Raw genomic sequence first — 22,023 nt, 5'->3', positions numbered from 1 at the left:
ACTGTGCCTGACACAGAATTGGGTCCGTGATTAGTTGGATGGATGATTGTATGGGATTAGATAACGGATGGATGACTGCTTAAGTGATTGGGTACATGGTTACTGTACAAGATCAGTTGGATGAACAGATGAATGGATGATCCTTTTCTAGATGATGAACTGTTGGATAAATGGATGGGTGGATGTGTGGGTGGGTGGGTAGATGTATAATTGGATGAAAGGATAAAGGGATGGTTGGTTGGGTAGACGTATGAGTGGATGAAAATGGATGGTTGGGTAGGTAGATGTATGATTGGATGAATGCATAAATTGGTGGTCGTTTGGTTGGGTAGATGTATGACTGGGAATGGATAAATGGATGGTTAGTTGGGTAGACAGATGCATGATTGAATGGATGGATAAATGGATGGTGGCCGGGTAGGTGGATGGATGCTGGATAAAGGGCTTCCAGCCTGGTTAGCACTTCAGTCGTTACTGGCAGGCACTGCCCAAGTGGGGCCCACACTATGATTGAATTACAGGTAGATTAAAGCTCTGCCTCTCCGTTGCCTGCTGAGTTTCCATCCCACCCAAAGGCAATACAAAAGACATGTTAGGGTTTCACTCTTCTCCAGGTCTGCACTAAAGATAATGTCTCCACATGATGGCCTTTGTCACCTTTCACCAGAATTACTTACACCCTAGCTTGTCTGCTTTGGTTTCTGAGCTCTTGGAGGACCCAGGCTGCATCTGGCTTGTCATTGCCATCCCCCTTATCAAATGCCTAGCACGTCAGAGACCATGAATGCAGTGATAGATGAGTGGATGGGTAGATGAGTGGGTGGATAGATGAGGTCCATCATCTTCAATTGCATCTCCCTGTAGAAAGGTGAAAGCAGAGCTCGAGTTTGGATTTGGGGGTTAGTGACTGTATTGGAAGTCAGAATCACTGCTCATCTTGGTTTTTGAAACCTGACTTGGAATCTTGACTATCACTTCATATACGTATCCTTACTAGAGATAATGTACATAAGGTGCTTAGTGCACTCAAATTAGTATATATGTAATGATGACACTCAAGAAATGCTAACTATGAACTGTTGTTTCCTGTAAGGAACTTCTGTGTAAGGTTTCATTTGAAGAAAAAGTTCTAGGGTTTTAAAAAAAGTTCCAGAGCTTAAAAAGTTGTAAGGCTTAAAAAAATCTGATGACAAATATCAGAAAGAGTTAACAGGGGCACAAAGCAGACACCTAACTTGAGGAGTGTCTGGGAAGCCTTTCTGGAAGAGGAGACATTTAAGCTGAGACACAAAGAGATGAGTAAGATCAACCACAAAGACAAAATGAGATCATCCAAGCTGAGGGAAAGAAGACTGGAGCCATGGAGTCAGAGGTTCTGATGGAGTTGGAAGGTTCTGGTGTATATTGGGTTTCTGCACAAAATTTGGCCTGGCTGGGAAGGAAACAAGGAGAGGGGGAAATGGGAGGGACCCAGGGACACCCAGGGGTGAGCAGATTGCCCTAGGGCAGATTTGAAGCCAGGAGGGACATAGTGAGGAAGAGATTGTTTGTCTTCATGGAATCTCTTTAAAACCTAGGAACACCTGAGGTTCTCAATTCCTTAACTCCAGCTCCCAACAAGCACATTTTAGGAGGTTTCTTCTTGGCATTGACCTTAGGGGGACACATCTAAGTGTAAGGTGTCCTCGGAGCTGAGAAGAATGTGGGCACAGGTAGGCAGGATCTCAGGTGTGTCTTAACGTGTTCCCCTCATAAGAATGCAGATTCTGGCCGGGCGCGGTGTCTCATGCCTATAATCCCAGCACTTTGGGAGGCTGAGGCAGGCAGATCACAAGGTCAGGAGTTCGAGACCAGTCTGGCCATCATAGTGAAACCCCGTCTCTACTGAAAATAAAAAATTAACCAGGTGTGGTGGTGCATACCTGTAATCCCAGCTACTCGGGAGGCTAAGGCAGGAGAATCAGGTGAACCCGGGAGGTGGAGGTTGCAATGAGCCGAGATCGCACCGTTGCACTCCAGCCCAGGCTACAATGCAAGACTCCGTCTCAAAAACAAAAAACTAAGTATTCTTGTAAGAGTCCCAGTGCCTCCTGGTTAGGGAAACCCAGACAAATTGAGAATGCTAGACTTGCCTCCCCATAGATGATCAATCGTTTTCCTGTTCTAGCCAAGACCCACCCTCCCCTCTGAGAAAATCCAACCTCTTAACCACATGTGATGTGGGTGGGTAACCAAAACTATCTGTGCCTCCATTTTCTGTAAAATGGGAGACTCAGATATGATTCATGTTTGTTGAAATGTGGGACACATACCCACTGATGGGACATGAAATTGTAAGCATTCTGTAGAGCTGGTCTTAGAAGGGATTGATGGCCCAGCATGGTGGCTCACACCTGTAATCCCAGCACTTTGGGAGTCCGAGGCGGGTGGATCACATGAGGTCAGGAGTTCGAGACCAGCCTTACCAACATGGATAAACCCTGTCTCTACTAAAAATACAAAATTAGCCAGACGTGGTGGTGCATGCCTGTAATCCCAACTACTTGAGAGGCTGAAGCAGGAGAACTTCTTGAACTCAGGAGGCGCAGGTTGTGGTGAGCCAAGACTGCGCCATTGCACTCCAGCCTGGGCTACAATGAGCAAAACTCTGTCTCAAAAAAAAAAAAAAAAAAAACAGAAGAGATTGACTTGGGTTCTAAGGAACAGTTCTCATCCCTTCCACCCTTCATTCCAACAGGCAGAAACCCTCTGTTGGGGACTGCATTACCTTTAACACCCCTCCAGCACTTGATAACCTTTTCTAACAAACACAGGCAGCAATGATTTGTTTTTGGTTATGCTTTTGTTTTAATGGCTGCCATCCGTTTATGGTACAAGATTCTCTAGTGACAAGAAAGTGTCCTTTTCAAATGCACTTATTTAAGTTTAAAAAAAAGGAAAAGAGTCGTTAGGTAAAAGTCAGGAATAGGAAAGATGTGTCCATGTTGCCAGGGTTCAAATCATGGTGACTTTTAGTGGGTACTGACAAGGAGAGAGTACTAGGGAGTTCTCAGAGGCACTAGGAACGTGAACGTTCTACAGCTTGAACTGGGTTACTCAGGTGTAAACCATTCACTAAGCTTTTGCTTGAGCCCAGGAGTTCGAGACCAGCCTGGGCAACATGGTGAGACCCCCCATCTCTACAAAAAATAAAAAGCAGCCAGGCATGGTAGCACAGGCCTGTAGTCGCTACTACCCAGGTCACTGTGGGAGGGTCACCTGAGCCTGGGAGGTCGAGACTGCGGTGAGCTGTGACCATGCCACTGCAGTCCAGCCTGGGCAACATAGCAAGACCCTATCTAAAAAATATATATTTTAAATTCATTAAGCTTAACATTAAACTGTGGAACTTAAAGTGATGCATATCTCAAAAAGATAACCATGGAGTCCATTTGAAGATAAATATTAAGCGATCATATTTTAGATGCTATATCAATATGACAAAATTCACACAGAGGGACATGAGTGGTCAAAGTTTGGACAGCAGTGACCTGAGTGACCTTGAAGATTCCTTCTAGCTCATATGTTCTGAGTGTCTTGGAGAACTAAGTCCCAAGACTGTCCAGCACACCGATGGTAAACCCTCCTGGAGATAGGGGCTCTCACTGGGCAGTGGGCACTCTCAGGGGGTGCTGCAGTTCCCATCAAAAGAACCCCTTCCTCCAAGCCCCCGACTTCTCCAGCGCCTGATCCCGGATGCCAGCTCAGCCCCTGCCTCCTTTCTCTCTGCACATTGGCCCGAGCCTCAGCTGCATCTATCATCTGCTTCAGGCTCATTAAAATTATTTCTTTTTAGTTGCAAATGGGCTGTTTATGATGATCATTATTTGAATGGTCTGCGCTGGGCTCCGGGCTGTCTGTCTGCTGCTGATGGCCGGTTAATCAGATGAGTCTCCTCCCTGCCTGGGCCTGGCCCAAAGTCTGGGGCTGTGTTAATCATGGCTCCCCCAGGGCTGGGGGACTGGGGGGCTGGGGGCTGGGGGACTGGGGGGCTGGGGGCCGGGGGCGGCCGGTGAGGGCCGGGTAAGAGAAAATCCTGACTTCGTTTGATTATCAAAGCTGTGTGTGTGGTGGTTCAGACATGCTTTCTAAAACTCAACTTTAGACCAGACCCGGTTTATGTTTGTGATAGAATTTTTTTCCATTTCTTCAAAATAAATATAGTGCCATGAGCTTCTTAATTTTAGCTGTGTGTATTATGAAAGACCCGGGCCGATGCTGTCATTGGCCCTCTTGCTTTGCTGATATTCAAATATCCTTTCTTTTAGGGTAGGAGGGAGTGGTTTTTAATGTCTTTGCTCGATGCAGTAACATTTGGCAATACTCTAGCAGTCTTCCTTTCTTTTTAAAGCAGAATTTTTACTGACCTGTGAAATCTAAATTCTTGGAATCATTGATCTGGTGGGGTGTTTTCTGAGCTCTCCGTTTATCTAAATATAAGATTAATATCAGCCAAGGCCAGGCACCGTGGCTCAATCCCAAATGTGTCTGGGAGACCACAGCAGGTGGATTGCTTGAGTCTAGGAGTTCGAGACCAACCTGGGCAACATAGTGAAACTCTATCTCTACCAAAAAAAAAAAAAACAAAAAAAACGCAAAAATTAGCTGGGCATGGTGGCATATGTCTATAGTCACAGCTTCTAGGAAGGCTGAGGTGGAAAGATCGCTTGGGCCAGGAGGTCAAGGCTGCAGTGAGTTGTGACTGCACTACTACACTCCAGCCTGTGTGACAGAGTGAGACCCTGTCTCAAAACAAAAACAACAAAAAAAAAACAACATTTTTTGAACACTTGAAGATTTACACATCCATATCAATTAAAACAAGCTCCCCAAACACCCATCAGCTGATGAAGAAGCGGAGCAGAAGCCTGCTGAAGAGAAGGGCATTAAAAATTTGCCTTTACAATCCACCAAGGAGATAATCCACACCTCGATTATTAGAATTGACTGTAATGTATTTCCAAGTCCCTGCTTGAATCACCTTACAGACACATTAATGTGTTTGTTCCATAAGATGATGTATGTTAGGAGCTTAGCGTAGTGCCTGGTACAGGAAGCTTTCCATAAATGGTAGTTACGATTATTTACTATTATTATTATTGGTGTTAGTATGTTTACCAGTGAACTATGGCAAGAATTCAGGGTTGAAGGACAAGCATAGATTTAGGCAAAGCTGAGAAGACCATGGATGTCAGTGACTTCATCTGCTCCTCAAGGAAAGACATCAAGGGCTGGGCTTGTGGTGGGGTCAAGGCGTGGAGGACTGGCAGTGTCCCCCTTCCTTCCCTGGCTCTGTTCTCTCTGCAGTGTGGACACAGCAGACATCCTGCCTGTCAGATTTACATCCACCAGCACCCTGGGAGGTGCAGATGGAGGGAGTCAGGCATAATTGTCTGTGATGATATATCAGGTGGTTGGACTTATCCTGCTCTGCGATTTCCTTTCAGAACCTGGGCTGGATGTTTTTAATGAAGAGTCAAAGTCCAACCCCCACCAGGTATATTGGTTGCTGTGTTATGGGAAGGCACTGTGTCCCTGCAATAAGAACATAGTGTCAGACACACAATAATCCAAGATGGAGAGACGTAAACCCATGTCCCAGTTCTGTTTGTCCTGCAGCAATGGAAAAATCACATCTTTGTCTTCAAGAGAGATGAGAAAAACTAGGAACTGGGAGCACGCCGTTGCAACTCAAATTGACCATGGCACTCCAGTTTTTTTCTCTCCTGCCAAGTGAGATTCTGTACACCTGGCAGCACCCACCAGTTGGGTTTTGTCTCCCTTTGTCGAATGCTGCAAACACTGATCTCGCCTGTCACTGGACATTTCAGTTGTGGTCAGTTGTTTCTTTATTGGAAACTGTGATTAGTTTTAAGTGATGATAAACCAGAATTCTCCCTTTTTGTTCATAACACCTTGTTCCACACCTGGCTTATTCCCACTGGGCTTTTAAACTGGAAGTCCCTGTGCACCTTCAAGTGGGAGTACCCTGTGCTTCTGCAAGAATTGGTTTCAGCACCTTGGAGAGCACCTGTTCCCGCACCTCTTTCCTGCCCCCAATAGGGACTAGGTTTCTCTCTCTCTTTCTCTCTCTCTCTCTCTCTCTCTCTCTCCCCCCTCCCTCCCTCCCTCCCTCCCTCCCTCTCTCTCTCTCCTCCCCCCCCACCCCACTTATGCTGGAGTGCAGTGGCATCATCACAACTCACTGCAGCCTTGACCTCCTGAGCTCAAGCAATCCTCCCACCTCAGCCTCCCAAGTAGCTGGGACTATAGGTGCGGTGCCATGAAGCCAAGCTAATTGTTCTATTTTTTGTAGAGAGGAATTCTCACTGTGTTGCCCAGGCTGGGCTCGAACTCTGGGCCTCAAGTGATTCTCCCATCTTGACCTTCCAAAGTGCTGGGATTACAGGCATGAGCCACCACACCTGGCCCTCACCTGTATTTCAAAGCTACTTTGATGCCTCCACCTTCTACCTTCTGGTCTCATAATTTTACAAAGACGTTAGACATTCTTCCAGAAATAGAAGCTCCTTCCTGAATTTCTACAAAGAAATCCATAGGCCAGGGACACTCGTCCCAGCTTGCGGTGCCAGGTTTATGGTGCTCTGGTGAGCTACTATTGAGCAGATTTACCGACTCTCAGACATGATATAAGACAATTACCATGCATTTCATCTCTTAGAGGGAAAAGGATTTGCAGTGGGTTAATAGTACTTTTATTTCATTATCTAATGGCAAAAGTGTTTCATTGTGTGTGCAAGATGAATGTGTATTAGCGATGACAAATGGGGTCTTTCAACACAGTGCTGGGCCTCATCATACATATGTTAGATTAAAGAGTTCACCCTAGAAATACACTCCCGCATCTGCGTGTGTGTTTTTAATAAATCTGATTGCAGAAATTTATTGCATCACCGGATTTAGGAAATTATGGGGCTTGATTGCCACAAATATAATCGGGTGATATATACAGAAATGCTCCTCGAGTTATGGTCCAGAAAAAAAGCCCATTTCGGATGGTGCAAGGAAGCAGCCAACCACGTAAACAGAGCATTTCTTGAATTATGCAAATGAAATCCATGACAACTCATGGTGAATTGTACTCCCCTTGTGAAACCGCCACCATTAAAGTGAAGAAAGCTTCAAGAGGGGTGATCAAATATACATGCACGACCAGCAGACATTGTCTGCGATGTGTGTGAGCTGGAGCATCCCCCCTTCCATCCCTCTCTCTTTTTCCCCTCGCTGGTGCGTCCTGTAAAAACCTAGTCTGATACCTTCCTTGCATATAAGCCGGCAAAGCACCTTCCAATCCATTTCTTCTGAAGCCAGGAGTCTTCAATGAAATATTTCTTAGACTTGAAGTGAACCTTAAATGATTTACTGCGAGATACACAAAAGGTCAGCTTACTTCTTATTGGCACCTTCATTTTTCCAAAATCTACTGAAATTAAAAAGCCATCTATATCTTAAAAGGCGTATTTATGAACCTTTAAGTGTAAGTAAGTCATAGTTGGAACCGTTCCCACCTCTGATATATGAAAGCTGTCGACAGCACTTTCTTCCACTATAATATGCCCATACAATATGCTGCACTTTACTATTTTGACATGGTTTGGAGATGTTTTCTGCAGTTACTGACAAGCTTATGCCATCACTCCTTTGGAAATTTAAGAGGTGGGCCGGGGGTTGGGGGAAGAGATGGAAAAAAACAAACCAGCTCCACCCAACTTTATAGAAGATTATTGATCTGGCCTGACTTCGATGAGCAAAAAACTGTCCTGGATTTTTTTTCAGTTGCATCCCAGTTTTGTAAATTATTTATTTGTGCCAGGAGTCAATATCCTGCCTTTTCTCAGCTTTGTAAGTTAAGAAAAGTTGTTCAGAATGCTGTTTTGTACAACGGTTAAAAAGAAAAAAAAATCTTTTTCTTTTCTCTCTCTCTTTTTTTTTTTATTGTTCCAGAAGGAGCTTAATTCCGTTGCTTCTGAGCTGTCTGCACGGCAGGAGGAGAGTGAACATTCTCATAAACATTTAATTGAACTCCGCCGGGAATTTAAGAAAAATGTACCTGAGGTATGGTATATTTGCTGTTATAGAATTAACTCAGTAGGAATGCAAATTTCTCTCTGCTCAAACTATATTTTGAAAACTGTAGATGTAAGTGACTAACAAGAAAAGAAGCTAATTAGCCGCAAAGAAAAATGACAACCCCCAACCTTACGGGGTTTCTTGGCCTAGCTGTGCTCAGCGGAGCTCAGCGGTGCTCAGCGGTGCTGACTGAAGGGAGGGCGGGGCGTTTCTCCGTCAACGTCATTGTTTTTCGAGGGCGCTGTGAAACGTCCATTTCACCCCCACATTCATATCTAAGTCAAATGCCTGGCCTTGCTGGCAAAGACAGTGTACCTTAGAGTTCTTGATTTGATTTTGTTTTCCCGTTGGCGTCTGGAAGAAGGCAGCGGCAACTCTCTAACACCCTCTCGGGGCCTGCCAGCGCTCATCACCTCTGAAACTCGCCTCCCACCCCCTGTGCGTGCACCCCATTCTTCCTCTTCACCACCTCCCTTGCAATCCCAGCAACCACCTGTGCCTCTTCTAGCAGCCATTGCAGGGGGTTTTGCGGGGGCGGACAGAGAATGGCCAGCCTCCAGCAATGCAAGGGCCCCCCAAGGAACAGACGAGAACAGACAAGTTTCTGTTCTTTACTGGACCGAATGTGTGAATTCTTTTCTCTCCTCTCTCAGGCCCCCCTATTGCTTCTCAAATTACAAACGAATGATGAGAATAAACACAAATAGGGAAAATAAAGCCCTCTGACTCTATATGATAAGGATGTGACACATCAGAGCTGTGACGGGGAACAGACATCAGGGATCTCTGAGGCCAGATCTCTCCAAAGCCAACTGTGTTTTATTCTGGCCGGCAGAAGGTCAACATTGGTCCTTACCTGCTCAGATGTGCTAGAGGAAGGGGGGACAGAATTTGACATTCAAATGGGAGACCTTAATTACCGGTTACACTCTGCCTGTCTGATTCCGGGATTGGGGGCAGGGGGATCCTGTTGCCATCTTGCTGGTCAGGGAGGGGACCACGGGAAGATGAAGAAGAGGCAGACCCAGCCAGGAATCAGGCCACATGAGCACAGAGGGGAGAAGCCTCAAGTCCACCTCAGCCTCTTAACTGCAGAATCCTCTCACCCAAGTCATAAATGTCTTTGGTTCTTCAAGGCAAGAGAAGGGACTAGGATCTAGCTAGGTCTGTCCATGGAGCAAGTCTAGAAGGAAGAGAGTGTCTACATGGAGAAGCAGCGTGAATCTCAGGTCTGAAAGCCTCTCCCATGCTGCGGCTTCAGAAAAGCCAAGCCAGGCCTTTGGTTTGACTCCAAGAGCCAAGAAGGCATCAGTGAAGCCGAGAACCCTTCCTTCGCCTTTTAGAACAGAGCTCAACTTGGTCCGGAAACTAATTTTTCTCCCCAGAATGAGGGTACTTTTGACTCTCCTTTGACTCCAGGAAGCAGAGTGGAATCGGCCCCACATCTTCACAGCCGCACCTGCCCTCTCCCTGGTCAGCTTAGACCCTCTGTCTCATCCTCCTTCTCCTAGCCCAACTGACTTTCTTCTGGGGCCATGTGGGAGTCCCCAGGTGATGAGGGAAATCCAGGCCATGTTTTAAGCCTCTAAGTTCAGCTTACATAATTTTAATACTGCATAATTATGCAATTATGTAATTAGGAGGAATAAGTTTCCATTCCTATTATAGTCGTGCCTCTGAAAATGCTCCTTTTTGGAGCCAGTCTCTCCTGATGGAGAAAGTCACGCCGAGGCTTTATTTAAGAGTTCCTCTGGCTGGTGCCCAGCTCACCTCCTGCTCGTTCCTGTGCTCGGCGTCCCCCAGCCGTGAAGCAGACGAGGTGGCATGCTTCTAGAAATGGGCAGTGTTAGCATGAAGTCCCGCCAAACTTGTCCCTCCCAGAATGCTCAGATACCACCTCAGAGTGTGGGGTTGTGAAAAGAGCCCGACCGGGGAGTCCGGTGACCTTGGTTCAGATTCTAGCTGTGCCATTCATTCGCTGTATGACCTTGCTGGAGAGGTGGTTTCTGAGAGGCCTCATCAGAACTAATGTTTCCTAAACATGGACCAGAGGTCTTCTGCCAACACATTTGTATTTAGTCTGCAGAGTCTTTCGAACTTTATGGTGAGTTGCCAATATTTAGCATCTCAGGTGTTTTCACCTAAAAATTGGATTTCCGGTGTCTTTTGAGAATATTTGGTAGATTGTGCAACCCAGAGGTTCCATGCTCCTGCTGCCATCGTCAGCTAGAGCAGAGCATATCACCCCATCGGTGGGGCTTGCATTGTCCCAGCCTCCCTCGCAGCCACGTCCTGCCTGGCCTGGTGGGCATTTGACTTCACCACCTGTGACCCAGATTCTCAGAAGCGTCCTCCTCCATGGCTCAGCCTCGCACGCATGGCCTCTGACGGTCAAGTCTACTAGGTTCACATTCACGGCCTGTGTCTCCCCTGATGGTCCCCGACATACATCGGTCTGTCAATCAGCAGCTTGGGAAAGCCCCAGGGATCTGGAATCAGGGGCAGAAGCAACACAATGTTATTTGCATAGTGAAGGGGTTTATTCTTTACCTGCCCATAAGTCTCCTTCAGACCATCTCTTCCTTTCCTGTGCTGTCTGGCCCCCCCACTTCCCACCCTGTCTAGCCCCTCAGTACCTCCCATGGGGATTACTGGTAACTGTGGCTGATTGTGGTAGGGGAGTCACACCAGTGGATCTTGCAGGAAACTGGAGGATTAAGGTTGGAGTCTCGGAACACGTGGTTCTTAAGGCTTCCCTCTTACAGGCCAGAGAGAAGAACAGATAGGAGTTTGCCAGGCTAGCCCAAGTTGCTGAGAACCCCAGGTCACTTATGAAAGCCAGGAAATTAGGGTCTGGAAATAGGAGGCTCGGGGTGGCCGGGACAAACTTCTCTTCTGAAGACAGCCCACGTCCATAGAGCTCATCAAACGTCTGCAGAGCCCCTATGGGGTAGAGACTCAGCCTAGACTGCAGAAACTGCACGTTCTGGTGAGGAAGGAGAGTCAAGTACACAAGCGGCATTGCTAACATGCAAAAGGCCGTCTTTGCTGAAGAGGTGGCCACAGGTAGGGTTGCGGAGATCGTGCAACCTAAAAGAGGCAGCCCCGAGCAACACCTTGAAGGGCAGAGGTTTTTAAGGAAGGACTTTCATATAGTGCTGAGCATGGAGAATTGGGGTTATCTCTCCAGCGCCACCCCACCCCAAAGGGTGACCCAGGATGGACCACCTATCTCACAAGATATTTTGCATAAAAGACCATTCTGTGATCAAATCCGTTGGGGAAACACTGTTTCCTTTCTCTGTCTTCTGGAAATTCCCAGCATGCATTATACGAAAGACTCCAGAAAGTCCTACAGAAAAGAAATCCCTTGGACTTGACATTTCCCAGCCGGGCATGGCTTGGTTCCCCTGTGTGTGTGTGTCCCTTGTGAAATCCAGTAGAGTTCAGGCCCCGAGGGACATGCTTGGGAAATGCTGAGCCAGGCACAGCAGCGAACTATAAGCAGGGGCCACGGGGGCTTCCCACCTGGCACTGTAGTGAACTCTTCGCTGATCTCTTTTTCAGGAAATCAGAGAGATGGTGGCTCCTGTATTAAAAAGCTTCCAAGCCGAGGTAAGACCCAGGGCCCGCAGCATGTCAGAAAAGTGCCCCCCACCTGGCTCCCCATCCTGTCCCACCTAGAGTTGCCCAAGGGGGCCAACAGCCTCGAGAAGCTTTGGAGAAACTTCCCTGCCCCCACTACAAACTCTGGGCCCTTCCCTCTGGTGTCCCATCCCAACGGTGTGTAGTGATGTGACTTGGTTCTCTGTTCGGTTTGATGGAATTCAAGTGCGATCCCAAGAAATCTCCCTCTCCCCAGACTTTGCCCAATCTTACACTACATTGGGTCTGCTACATGTAAGGATCTGTGACTTTGGGCCGTACACAGTGGCTCATGCCTGTGGTCCCAGCACTTTGGGAGGCTGAACTGGGAGGATTACTTGAGGCAATAGTTCAAGACTAGCCTAGGCAGCATAGAAAGACCCCCATCTCTACAAAAAAATTAAAAATTAGCCAGGTATGGTGGTACGTGCCTATGGTCCCAGCTGCTCAGGAGGCTGAGGCAGGAGGATCACTTAAACCCAGCAAGTTGAGGCTGCAGTGAGCCATGATCACACCATTGCACACCACCCTGGGTGACAGAGTGAGACCCCATCTCTAAAACAATAAAAAATAAAATTTAAAAAAGATGTATGACCTTAAACAAATCTACCTTACATTCCTGGCTTGGTTTCCTATTTTTAAAATCATAGGTTGGTATTAGATGACCTTTGCCCTCTCTTGGCATTCTGCTCTCCTTTGATTCTCTAAGGCAGCCTTGCAGATAAGTCCACACAGTTACCAGCCCAACCAGAAATTATTTGCACCAGCTCACTCTTTGAGTATAAAAGTAACATTGTCTGCATTCTTTCCTGCCAACCCGCCAAGCCCCAGTTCCTTTGCTGTCCTCAGTAAATAATTTCTCTTGCTTTTTGGAAGCCCTGTAATCAGGGTGAACTTCCCCCATTTCTCCTCTTTGCTTGACTTTGTAACCAAGAGTCTGAGAGTGTCCACTTGTCTGGCTGGCACAGGAGGCAGGTCAAGAAAAGGCTGGAATCACGTGGGTCCAGGGATTTCTAAAGCGTTTTATCTTGAGGGGGCTCTTCTCGGGCTTCCCTGGGCTCAGGGAGGACCCCAGAAGGATTGACTGCGCTCGGAGCTCACCAGTGGGGATGCATTTTAAGTCTGTTTTCCACCAAGCGCCACATTACTTTAAATCTGTCTCTTTGGAACCACATAAGCGCATAAGGCAATATTAAAGTAAACAATAACTGGATTTACACAAATGTCGCTGATTTCCATATTTTTCATCCTTTCATTTTATTACCGAGTTGACTGATGTGCTTATTTATTTATAGGGCCATCCGGTATTGATTCATTTGGTTGCAAGGTGCCTGGGCTGGGAAGAAAAAAAAAAAAAACAGAAAGACCAATAATGTTAGGAATGGGGTTTTCATGACTTTGTGTTACCAAAAAAAATAGAGGTTCCCATCTGCCAACTCCTAGTCCCAGGAGAGCCGCTCAGCAAACAAGCTCCCTCCGGCAGCTGATCCCTCTGCCCAGTCCAAAGACAGGCATTGAGCTATTCGTAGAGAGCATCACTTTCCCAGCTGTTTCCTTGCTTGAGTTGGTGCAAACAGAGCTTCTGTTGGCCTCTTAAAGCCTCAGTTTTCCCTATCTGTTAAATGGGAGTATAAAGACATTGACAAGTCTTTTCATGTTGTTTTGAGGATTAACTGAGATCTAATGCAGGGAAAGGGTTTAATGTCCAACACACAAAGAGCTATTAGGGGATGAAGAGCACAGACGCTGGAGCCAGCCTGAGTTGGAATCCCACCTCTCCCACTTACTAGCTGTGTGACCTGAGGCGAGTTACCTAACCTCTCTGTGCCTCCGTTTCCTCATCTGTAAAATGGAATAATAATTATACTTATTTCAGGCCAGGCGGTGGCTCACACCTGTAATCCTAACACTTTGGGAGGCCAAGGCAGGCACATCACTTCAGGTCAGGAGTTGGAGACCAGCCTGGCCAACATGGTGAAACCCCGACTCTACTAAAAGTACAAAAATTAGCCAGGTATGGTGGTGGACACCTGTAATTCCAGTTACTTGGGAGACTGAGGCAGGAGAATCACTTGAACCCAAGGAGGGAAGGTTATGGTGAGCCGAGATCGTGCCACTGCATTCCAGTCTGGGTGACAGAGTGAGACTCTGTCTAAAAAAAAAAAAAAAATTATACATATTTCATAGGGTGAGATTGAGAAAGAACAAAATTAACACTGATGAGGTGCTTAAAATACTGCCTTGCGTATGAGAAGTCTTGGATATTTTATTATTCCTGTGAGTGGTGACCTCCGATACAGGTTTACTGAATCTCTAGTATGGCTGAGCTGCCATCTGCCACTTTCCTAACTAGGTATTCAAGGCTTTTTATCTCAAAGAAGGGTTTGGAGGGGGGCGCTCCTGTAGGAAGTGGGCGTGACTTATGTTATCTTTTCAGAAGAAGAAACGTGAGATTTGGGTGCTGATCAAGAGAAGACCCAGTTGCAGCGTGGTAGAAAATACATGCACATCTGACTCAGGCCTAGTCAAAACCTCAGCTCTGCTCCTAGACCAGCTGTGTGGCCTCAGGGAAGTTCTTTAACCTCTCGGAACTTTAGCTTTCCTCCTCTGGCAAATGAGGCTAACAATAAGGATTCAGAGGCCGGGTACATTGACTTATACCTGTAATCCCAGCACTTTGGGAGGCTAAGGTGGGAGGATTGCTTGGGGCCAGGAGTTCAAGACCAGCCTGGGCAATGTAATGAGACCCCATCTCTACAAAAAAAAAAAAAAAATTTTAATTACCTGGGCATGATGGCTTGTGCCTATAGTCCCAGCTACTCAGGAGGCTGAGGTGGGAGGATCACTTGATCCCAGGAGTTCAAGGCTGCAGTGAGTTATGATTGTTACCACTTCTTTCTAGCCTGGGCAACAGAGCAAGACCTGGTCTCTTTAAAAAAAAAACAAAAAACAAAAAACTTCAGCAACTTGGAGGCAGTCCCAGGGTCCAGCACACAGTTGGTACTCAATAAATATTGGGACAGAGAAAGTCTTAGGCCAAAAGGAAAGACAAAGCAGAATTCTCATTTTCAAAGCCCATGTAGTATGTTGAATAGACGCCACTTTAATAGCTGGGGACCTTAAAGAACTTTGTTAATTTTCTTAAGAGGGCTTTCCATCTTCCCTTTAATGTACCAAGAAGACTACATTTGTCTGGAATTTTATTCCTGAAACTCCTTGTTTTCTCGTGATCTATTGACTAAGCCATCACGGCCTCTGTGTCCCTCCTTGCGCCTCAGGGGAGAGATGCCGCCAAAGGAAGGTGTTAATAAAAAGCATCTTCTTCATCCAGAAAGAGCTGCACATGCACAGGCCGTTTATAATCCAAATTTGATTTTCATTTTAATTTTTTTAATGAGGCCTCATCCTTTATGCCGCTCTCCTCTCGCAATCTACCGGGCTCTGGGCTGGCGCTGCGATTCCCAAGTGGGTATTAATCACCTCCTGGAAATATTCCCTGGGGCAAACACCATCTCAAGTCACATAAGCTAGCCCATAAAACGCCTGGGCTGAATATCACACTCGTCATTCCTTCTTCCCCAGTGCAGGCTTTTCCTTGAAATATACCATGTTCAGTTTCATGGTATATACCATGAAATATACCATGTTCAATGAAATATAATATGTTATTCCTGAATTTTGCTTCACTAACCCTGGTGCATTCAAAATCTGGGCATACTTCTTATCTTTTTATATTACATATGTGCGGGTCTTTTCTTTCTTTGTGTGTGTGTGTGTGTGTGTGTGTGTGTGTGCGCGCGCGCGCGCGCACCAGTGGGAGGGGGCGGAGAGGAAGTGAATTTGCCCTGCTGTGAATCAAGGAAGCTTCTCTGTCTGCCTTGATTGCTTAAAGGACAGTTTTGATTTCTCCTGTTCAAGGAAACAAAGACAGCCGGAGAAGGTGGCTTAATGGAGACAGCTTGAAATGGCCAAAGTTTGAATATCCTTGCATACAGAGAAAAGAGCAAGACGAACGCCTCGCTAATTATAAAAGTTGCTTTATGAAAGATAATTCAAAGCAATAATTTAGCAAACATAATCAAGTCGCACAGATGGGGTTGTTGATGGATGGATTGCAACATGCAATTAGCAGTTCTCACAGTTACATATCATTAACCCTCCGAGCACAAAAATTATTTTCTCATTATTAGTTGAAAAGGTAAAATTAAGCTGACTAGACAGTAAAGGAACAAACTACAATTAATTACCTTCATTTATTACAGTCATTATTTTAAACTTATTTTTACTTGGAGGGAGACATGAAAACATCTAAATTAAAAGTTTTGTTATGCTAAATCAGAGGTGAAACTTTTCTGAAGAGCGTGTGCACTGGCCCAGCTTGAAAGACCGCATGGCCACTGCTGGGAGATTGTCTTTTTCTCTGCTGCCTTTTTCTTCCACCATAAAGGAGAAGTGGCCTATGTGGTAGAGAACCTTTTGGGTTGAATCGGAACAGAGACATTCACCTGGGCCTGATGGAAATATAGCAGTTTGGGGACCAAGTGGGCTGACCTGGCCTCCGATGCCCAGAGTGGGTTAGACCCATGGTCTGGGCCCCACCCTAACACCGAATAAGGTGGGAGTCATGGGAAGCTTTAGAGTAGAGGAGGGACCAGCTCTAACTCAGGTTTTAACAGGATCCCTCTGGCCACTAATCGGGGGGGCCCTGGCTTCTCAGATGACAGAGAGGAGAGACCTTATGTAACCTTGGTGAGTGACTTTATGTCTCTGAGCCACTGTTTCCTCATCTGTAGATAGGGTCAGCTCATAGGATTGCATGAGATTCAGTGACATTCTGTGTGTCAAGTGGCCACTGAGTCATTTGTTCTCAACATGGTGGGTGTGTATGGTTGTGTGAGACCGAGGAAGTTCTCCCTCTAACCACTCAGGGTCTGTGGTGTGACGATCTCCTAGGAGCTTAGAGAGGTGGGTAAAGATGCATTAGATCATCAGCTGAGCCCATGTAATCATTCATTCGCCTCAACAAGCATTTACTGAATAGCTGCTGCATACTAGGCAGGGTTCTAGAGGCGAGCCCAGTGATGGTCACAACCCGGTGCTCACCTCGATGCCTCTTGGTATGAGAGAGAGCAAGTATTTTTGCAGTACCCAGAAGAAGGACTTCCCAAAGAAGACAAAGCCACCCTCCTATTGGCACCATGCAGATCCACTTAACAGATCCTTGTGGAGAACCTTCTGTGTCCCAGGCTCTGTGCAAGGGCTATTCCAGATCCAAAGATGGCAGGATACCACCCCTGCCCTCAAGGATGCCCCTAGGATTCCACAGGAAATCCTTTAAAGAAAGAAAAAGAAAACAACGTCTGTAGGAGCTGAGTCCTTGTGATTCTGAAATAATGTCCAGGAGACCAGGGCAGGCCATCGGTTCCATCCCAGAGGTTCCACTTGTTTGGTGAGCTTCACATTGACACTCTGCCCCCACGACAGCCACAGCAGTGTCTCCCATCCCATGCACATCTGCAGTGTGTCTGTCCCTGCACTCCCCCACCAAGAGATGGAGTCTGTCTCCATTCTTTGAATCTGGGCCTGTGCCTACTTTGACCAGTAGAACATGGCGGAGGTGACACTGTGCATTAACCAGTGTAGCCTTTAGCCTGCCTGCTGGCTCTGCCCCGTGCCCCCCACCTCTCCAAACCCATTCTTTGTGTGAGAAGTGTGACTACCTGGAGACCACCCTGCTGTGAGAAGCCCAGCCTGTGTGGAGAGGGCCTGGGGCATCAGACCGCACATGGAGGAGAGGCTAGGAGCACTGAGGCACCAGACTGGAGTCAAGGGGCCATGTGGACATCCAACCCAGTCAAGCTGTCAAATGACTGTAGCCCTAACTGCCCTCTGACTGTGACCACCTGAGAGACAAGAGAACCGCCCAGCTGAGCCCAGTCGACCCACAGAACAGTGAGAGACCCTAAGTTGTTTTGAACTGTTAACACTACTACATTTTGGGGTGGCTGGTTACACACATAGCAGTAGTTGACCAGACCCCCCAATGTACAGAATGCCGGTTCTCCTCTCCCCTCCTAACCACTTCTCAGCTCTCTTCTCCCTCCTCTTCCCTCCTTTCTTCTTCTACCTATTTCTCCCTTTTCTTCCCATTCCCTGGCCCCTCTCCCTCAGTCTTTTGGCAGATTTTTACTTAGTCAAAAACGTCTCCCAGTACCAAGGCCTTGAACCCCTGTCTCTGTGCAGAGCGCAGCACTCTCCCCTCCCAGTTCTAGAGTGGCAGTGACAGGTACTTCTAGGGGAGCCATCCCTGCCGGGGTGCAGAAGCCAGGGCACGTGGAACGCATGCAGTCCCATCGGCCTCAGGCCTGGCCTTGCCCTCCAGGTGCCCAGCTGCCTTCCAGGGTCCCAGCTGAGGGATGGCAGCAGTCCTCAGGCTTTGGCCTCCTCTCCTTTGGATTTCTTCTGGTAGGATTAGGACACATCTCTGAGACCCCAGAGGTGATGGGGACAGCAGACTCAGTGGAAGTTGGTATGTTGAGGAGCAGAGAAGTTATGTTGGAACAGGATTTGTAAGAATGCTAGAGATGGGGTCTTGCTGCCTCCCCTGTGAGTGGGTTAGGTGGCAAAGTGAGACCCGGTGCCCAACGTGACAGCTCCCAGCCTCGGTGGGTGTTTGTTGGATGAGTGAATGATTCGCTCAGTCAATCAACAGAGATGTATTTAATGTAACCTTAGTTGTGTCAGTTACCCTTGACCGTGCCATCTGTAAAATGGGTGCTGAGACTTTGCCAGCCTGATTCACATGGGTTTCAGGGGTACCTCCTCTGGCTGGAGATGCCATGTTTCAAGGCATTCCAGACCCTTCCCTGCAGGACTCACCTTGCCAAAAGTGCCAAACGGTCCACCCCAAGTCCCCTCACTGCCAGGTGGGCAGAAAGCTGGGATATCCTTCTGCCCCCATCCACCTGCTGGGGTCCTGGTGGTTGATCAGAGCCAGACCAGATCAACAGGTGACTGGGGAGAGAGCAAAGGCCGGGGGCCCACAGTGCCCCCTCCTGGTCACTCAGAGCACTCCCATCGTCATTAATGAGTAGCCATGCCGGGCACTCACTACAGCCCCTGCCTTTGTTAGAGGTCTACTGAAGTGGCTTTAGCCACACACCTACTATGTGCTTCCCACTTTCTAGTGATGCCAGTCATCCCGGTGAGAAAGCAGAGGCTCAGAGATCATCATACCATATGGTGCCCAAGTCAGTACTTAAGGCAGAGAGAGAGACCAGGGGGCATGAGAATTCAGACCTGGGAGGTTGGAGGGGCTTCACACCCTGTGGGATGGAGAAAGTTCTGAAGGTGGCAATTCAAGGCCAGGGGGCCCTCTGCCATCCGACCCGCCTGCCTCTCCCCTCAGCCAGCAGACTCCTTGGCTCGTTCCCACCTCTGGGTGTCGGTGCTTGCCGTGCCCCCTGCCTCGAATGCTCTTCCCTGCACCGTCTCTTTGCTGGATGAACTCCTTTCAGATGTCAGGTCTTGGGGGAGCAGGGAACCCTCGCTGACCACCCTGGCCCTCCATCAAGCCTGGAGCCCCTGGCATTCACTGGTGCTTCCCATCTTCTGTCTTTATACATCTGCCTAAAGCTAATGGCTTGAGAGTACCGTAAGGACTTTGACTGCAACTCTCAATAAGATGGGAGTCACAGGAGGCTTTAGAACAGGGGAGGGACCAGCTCTGGCTCAGATTTTAACAGGATCCCTCTGGCCGCTAATCAGATAACATGGGGACCCTGGCCTCCTGGAGATGGCCGAGAGGAGAGCCCATTCCCCCATCCTCCCTGCCCCAGGCCAAGATGCTTTCAGAGACAGAGGTTTTTCTGCTTTTCCCGCCAAGACAATTGTGGGTGGGGAAGGGGTGTCCTAACCTAGAAGAAGACCCTTCTAGTGGGTCAGTACCTGTGCTTGCAGCTTAAGAGGGGTGTGGAGGAGGGGAGTGTCCTCACAGCTAAGATCACCCGAGATGTGCGCGTCCCTCCCTGCCCTGGCCCCCATCCCCCACCCGGCCCCATGTGCTGCGTCCTCCTTTGGTTCCTGTGCCCCGCTTCTGTTCCGCGTCTGCCTACAAACTCTTGCTCTTCCGTTTCAGCTGAAATTTAATTACAGGGCTTTTTTTTTTTTTTTTTTTTTTTTTGCCTTTTAACATTATTTGCTCTTCCAGCTGTCTTTGATGGCATAATTCTCTCACTCCATAAACTATCCTTTTCCCTGACGCTCCTGGCACTGGTATGACCATCCCTTTGCAAACAGGGCTCCCTTAGAGCCACAACAGATGTTAAGATTCGTGCAGTTCTGACAGCAGGGGAGGCCAGGGAACAGTGGCCTTGCTGGCTGCTGGGACCACCCTAGGGGATAAGCGGTGGGGGCCGGTGGGGGCTTTGGGGCCAAATTGGCTTGGGCTTACATTTTAGCTCATCCACTTCCTGGCTGTGTGACCTTGGGCAAGGCGCATAACCTCTCTGGGTTTCACTTTCCTCTGCTTTTACTTTTCTTTTTTTTTTATTTTTGAGATAGAGTTGCTCTGTCACCCAGGCTAGAGTGCATTGGTGCAATCGCAGCTCACTGCAACCTCCACCTCCTGGGCTCAAGCAGTCCTCCCACCTCAGCCTCCCGAGTAGCTGGGACTACAGGCACTCACCACTACGCCCAGTTAATTTTTGTATTTTTTTGGAGAGATGGGGTTTTGCCATGCTGCCTGGGCTGGTCCTCTGTTTTTAAATGGTGGTCATAGTATCTGCCTCGTAGGAGTAATGGGAGACTCGATGAGTTGATACTTGAAAAGCCCAAGAACAAAGCCCAACACATGGTGAGTGCCCCGTGAGCATGCGTTGGCATTCCCAGCAGCTGAGCGGAGACTGAGCACGTCACGTTTCTCCCTCCCGTGAGCCCCATGGTGAAGTTTCTGCTCCCACCCGTTTCTCAGGTGAGGTGACAAGCCTGGCCCGCAGCATGTGGTGGTGAGTGGGAACTTGGGCAGGGACACCACCTGGCGAGGTTTATTCAGCACTCAGTGGGGATGCCTCTTGTGTCACCTCCTTTTAGCAACGCAGCCGAGGAGGCGCAGCTGGTATCATCCCCTTTTATGAGTGTAAAATTAGAGAGGTAAAGTGGCTTGCCCGAGCTCACACAGCAATTCATCCGCTGAACAGAGAATGGAAGATGCAAACTTTAGCTTGGAGGGCCAAATGGGCCCCTTGAGGTATCTGGGGGTGCAGGAGGGGCTGAGGATGGTGATTCTAGATCTAGGGACCCAGCTGGAGATCTGCAGGTGGGTAGGCCCGGAAAGGAGCTCATCATTCAGCCAGGTCCATGCCTTTTAGATGTTTCTTTGCTGAATTGTTCTTTCTGCCAGGAAAGCCCACCGCATACAAGGAGCTGGAAGAATACAAGCCCAGGTCTGTGTATCCAGCCCAGAACTTGACACGTAATAAGTGCTCAATAAACAGGAGTGTTGCTTGCCGCTCAAGTCAGATGTAATGAGGAACAGGCCTCCTGTCCTCTCTAATAACTCCAACATGCACACGTGCACACACATAGCTCTCCTCCTTCCTCTGCTGGAGTGCAATGATGCAATCTCGGCTCACTGCAACCTCCACCTCCCAGGTTCAAGTGATTCTCGTGCCTCAACCTCCCAAGTAGCTGAAACCACAGGCATACACCACCACACCCAGCTAATTTTTGTGTTTTTTGTAGAGACATGGTTTCACTATGTTGACCAGGCTGATCTCAAGCTTCTGGCTTCAAGAGATCCTCCTGCCTCAGCCTCCCAAAGTGCTGGGATTACAGATGTGAGCCACCGTGCCCGGCCCCGCCATCCTCCCTCCTCTTTGATAACGTAATTGCTTTGATGGTGCCTGCTCCTTGGCTGCCCATAACCAAGTCTTGCCCCTCTGGAAGTCTGCCCTGCCCAGCTTGGGGTAAACTTAACTATGAACTGAATGAACAGCCTTCTGAATTTAATATTAAGAACCCACCAAAGCATTATTGAACCTGTCATGCCATATTACAACCAAATTAAGAACCAGCAGCAATCCTCTCTCATTCGGTATTATATGCCTTATAAAGTAAATTATTAATGCTTTTTCCCCCCAGTTAAGCAGTTATTTGCAGTTGTTCCGGGTATTTCTCATTAGAAATAACATCATCTAAAGAACGATATTGATTGATTTTTTTAATCTTGGAGTCATGGACGTGAACCAC

At 47.8% G+C, this 22,023-nt stretch overlaps 1 protein-coding gene across 2 annotated transcripts in view; it reads left to right on the top strand.

Moving 5' to 3' along the window:
* The window catches only part of CUX2 (cut like homeobox 2), a 315,719-nt gene that overhangs the window by 173,585 nt on the left and 120,111 nt on the right, over positions 1-22,023 (top strand). For both annotated transcript variants that reach the window (XM_064379840.1, XM_064379841.1), the window contains exons 2-3: positions 8,005-8,115; positions 11,698-11,745. In XM_064379840.1, the coding sequence (XP_064235910.1) occupies positions 8,005-8,115; positions 11,698-11,745 (159 nt within the window). The remainder of the gene's footprint in view (positions 1-8,004; positions 8,116-11,697; positions 11,746-22,023) is intronic.

The sequence above is a fragment of the Aotus nancymaae genome, unplaced genomic scaffold (genome assembly GCF_030222135.1).
Source record: "Aotus nancymaae isolate 86718 unplaced genomic scaffold, 86718_ANA_hifiasm-v0.15.2.pri h1tg000021l, whole genome shotgun sequence".
NCBI lineage: Eukaryota > Metazoa > Chordata > Mammalia > Primates > Aotidae > Aotus > Aotus nancymaae.
This window is presented reverse-complemented; position numbering and strand designations above follow the sequence as displayed.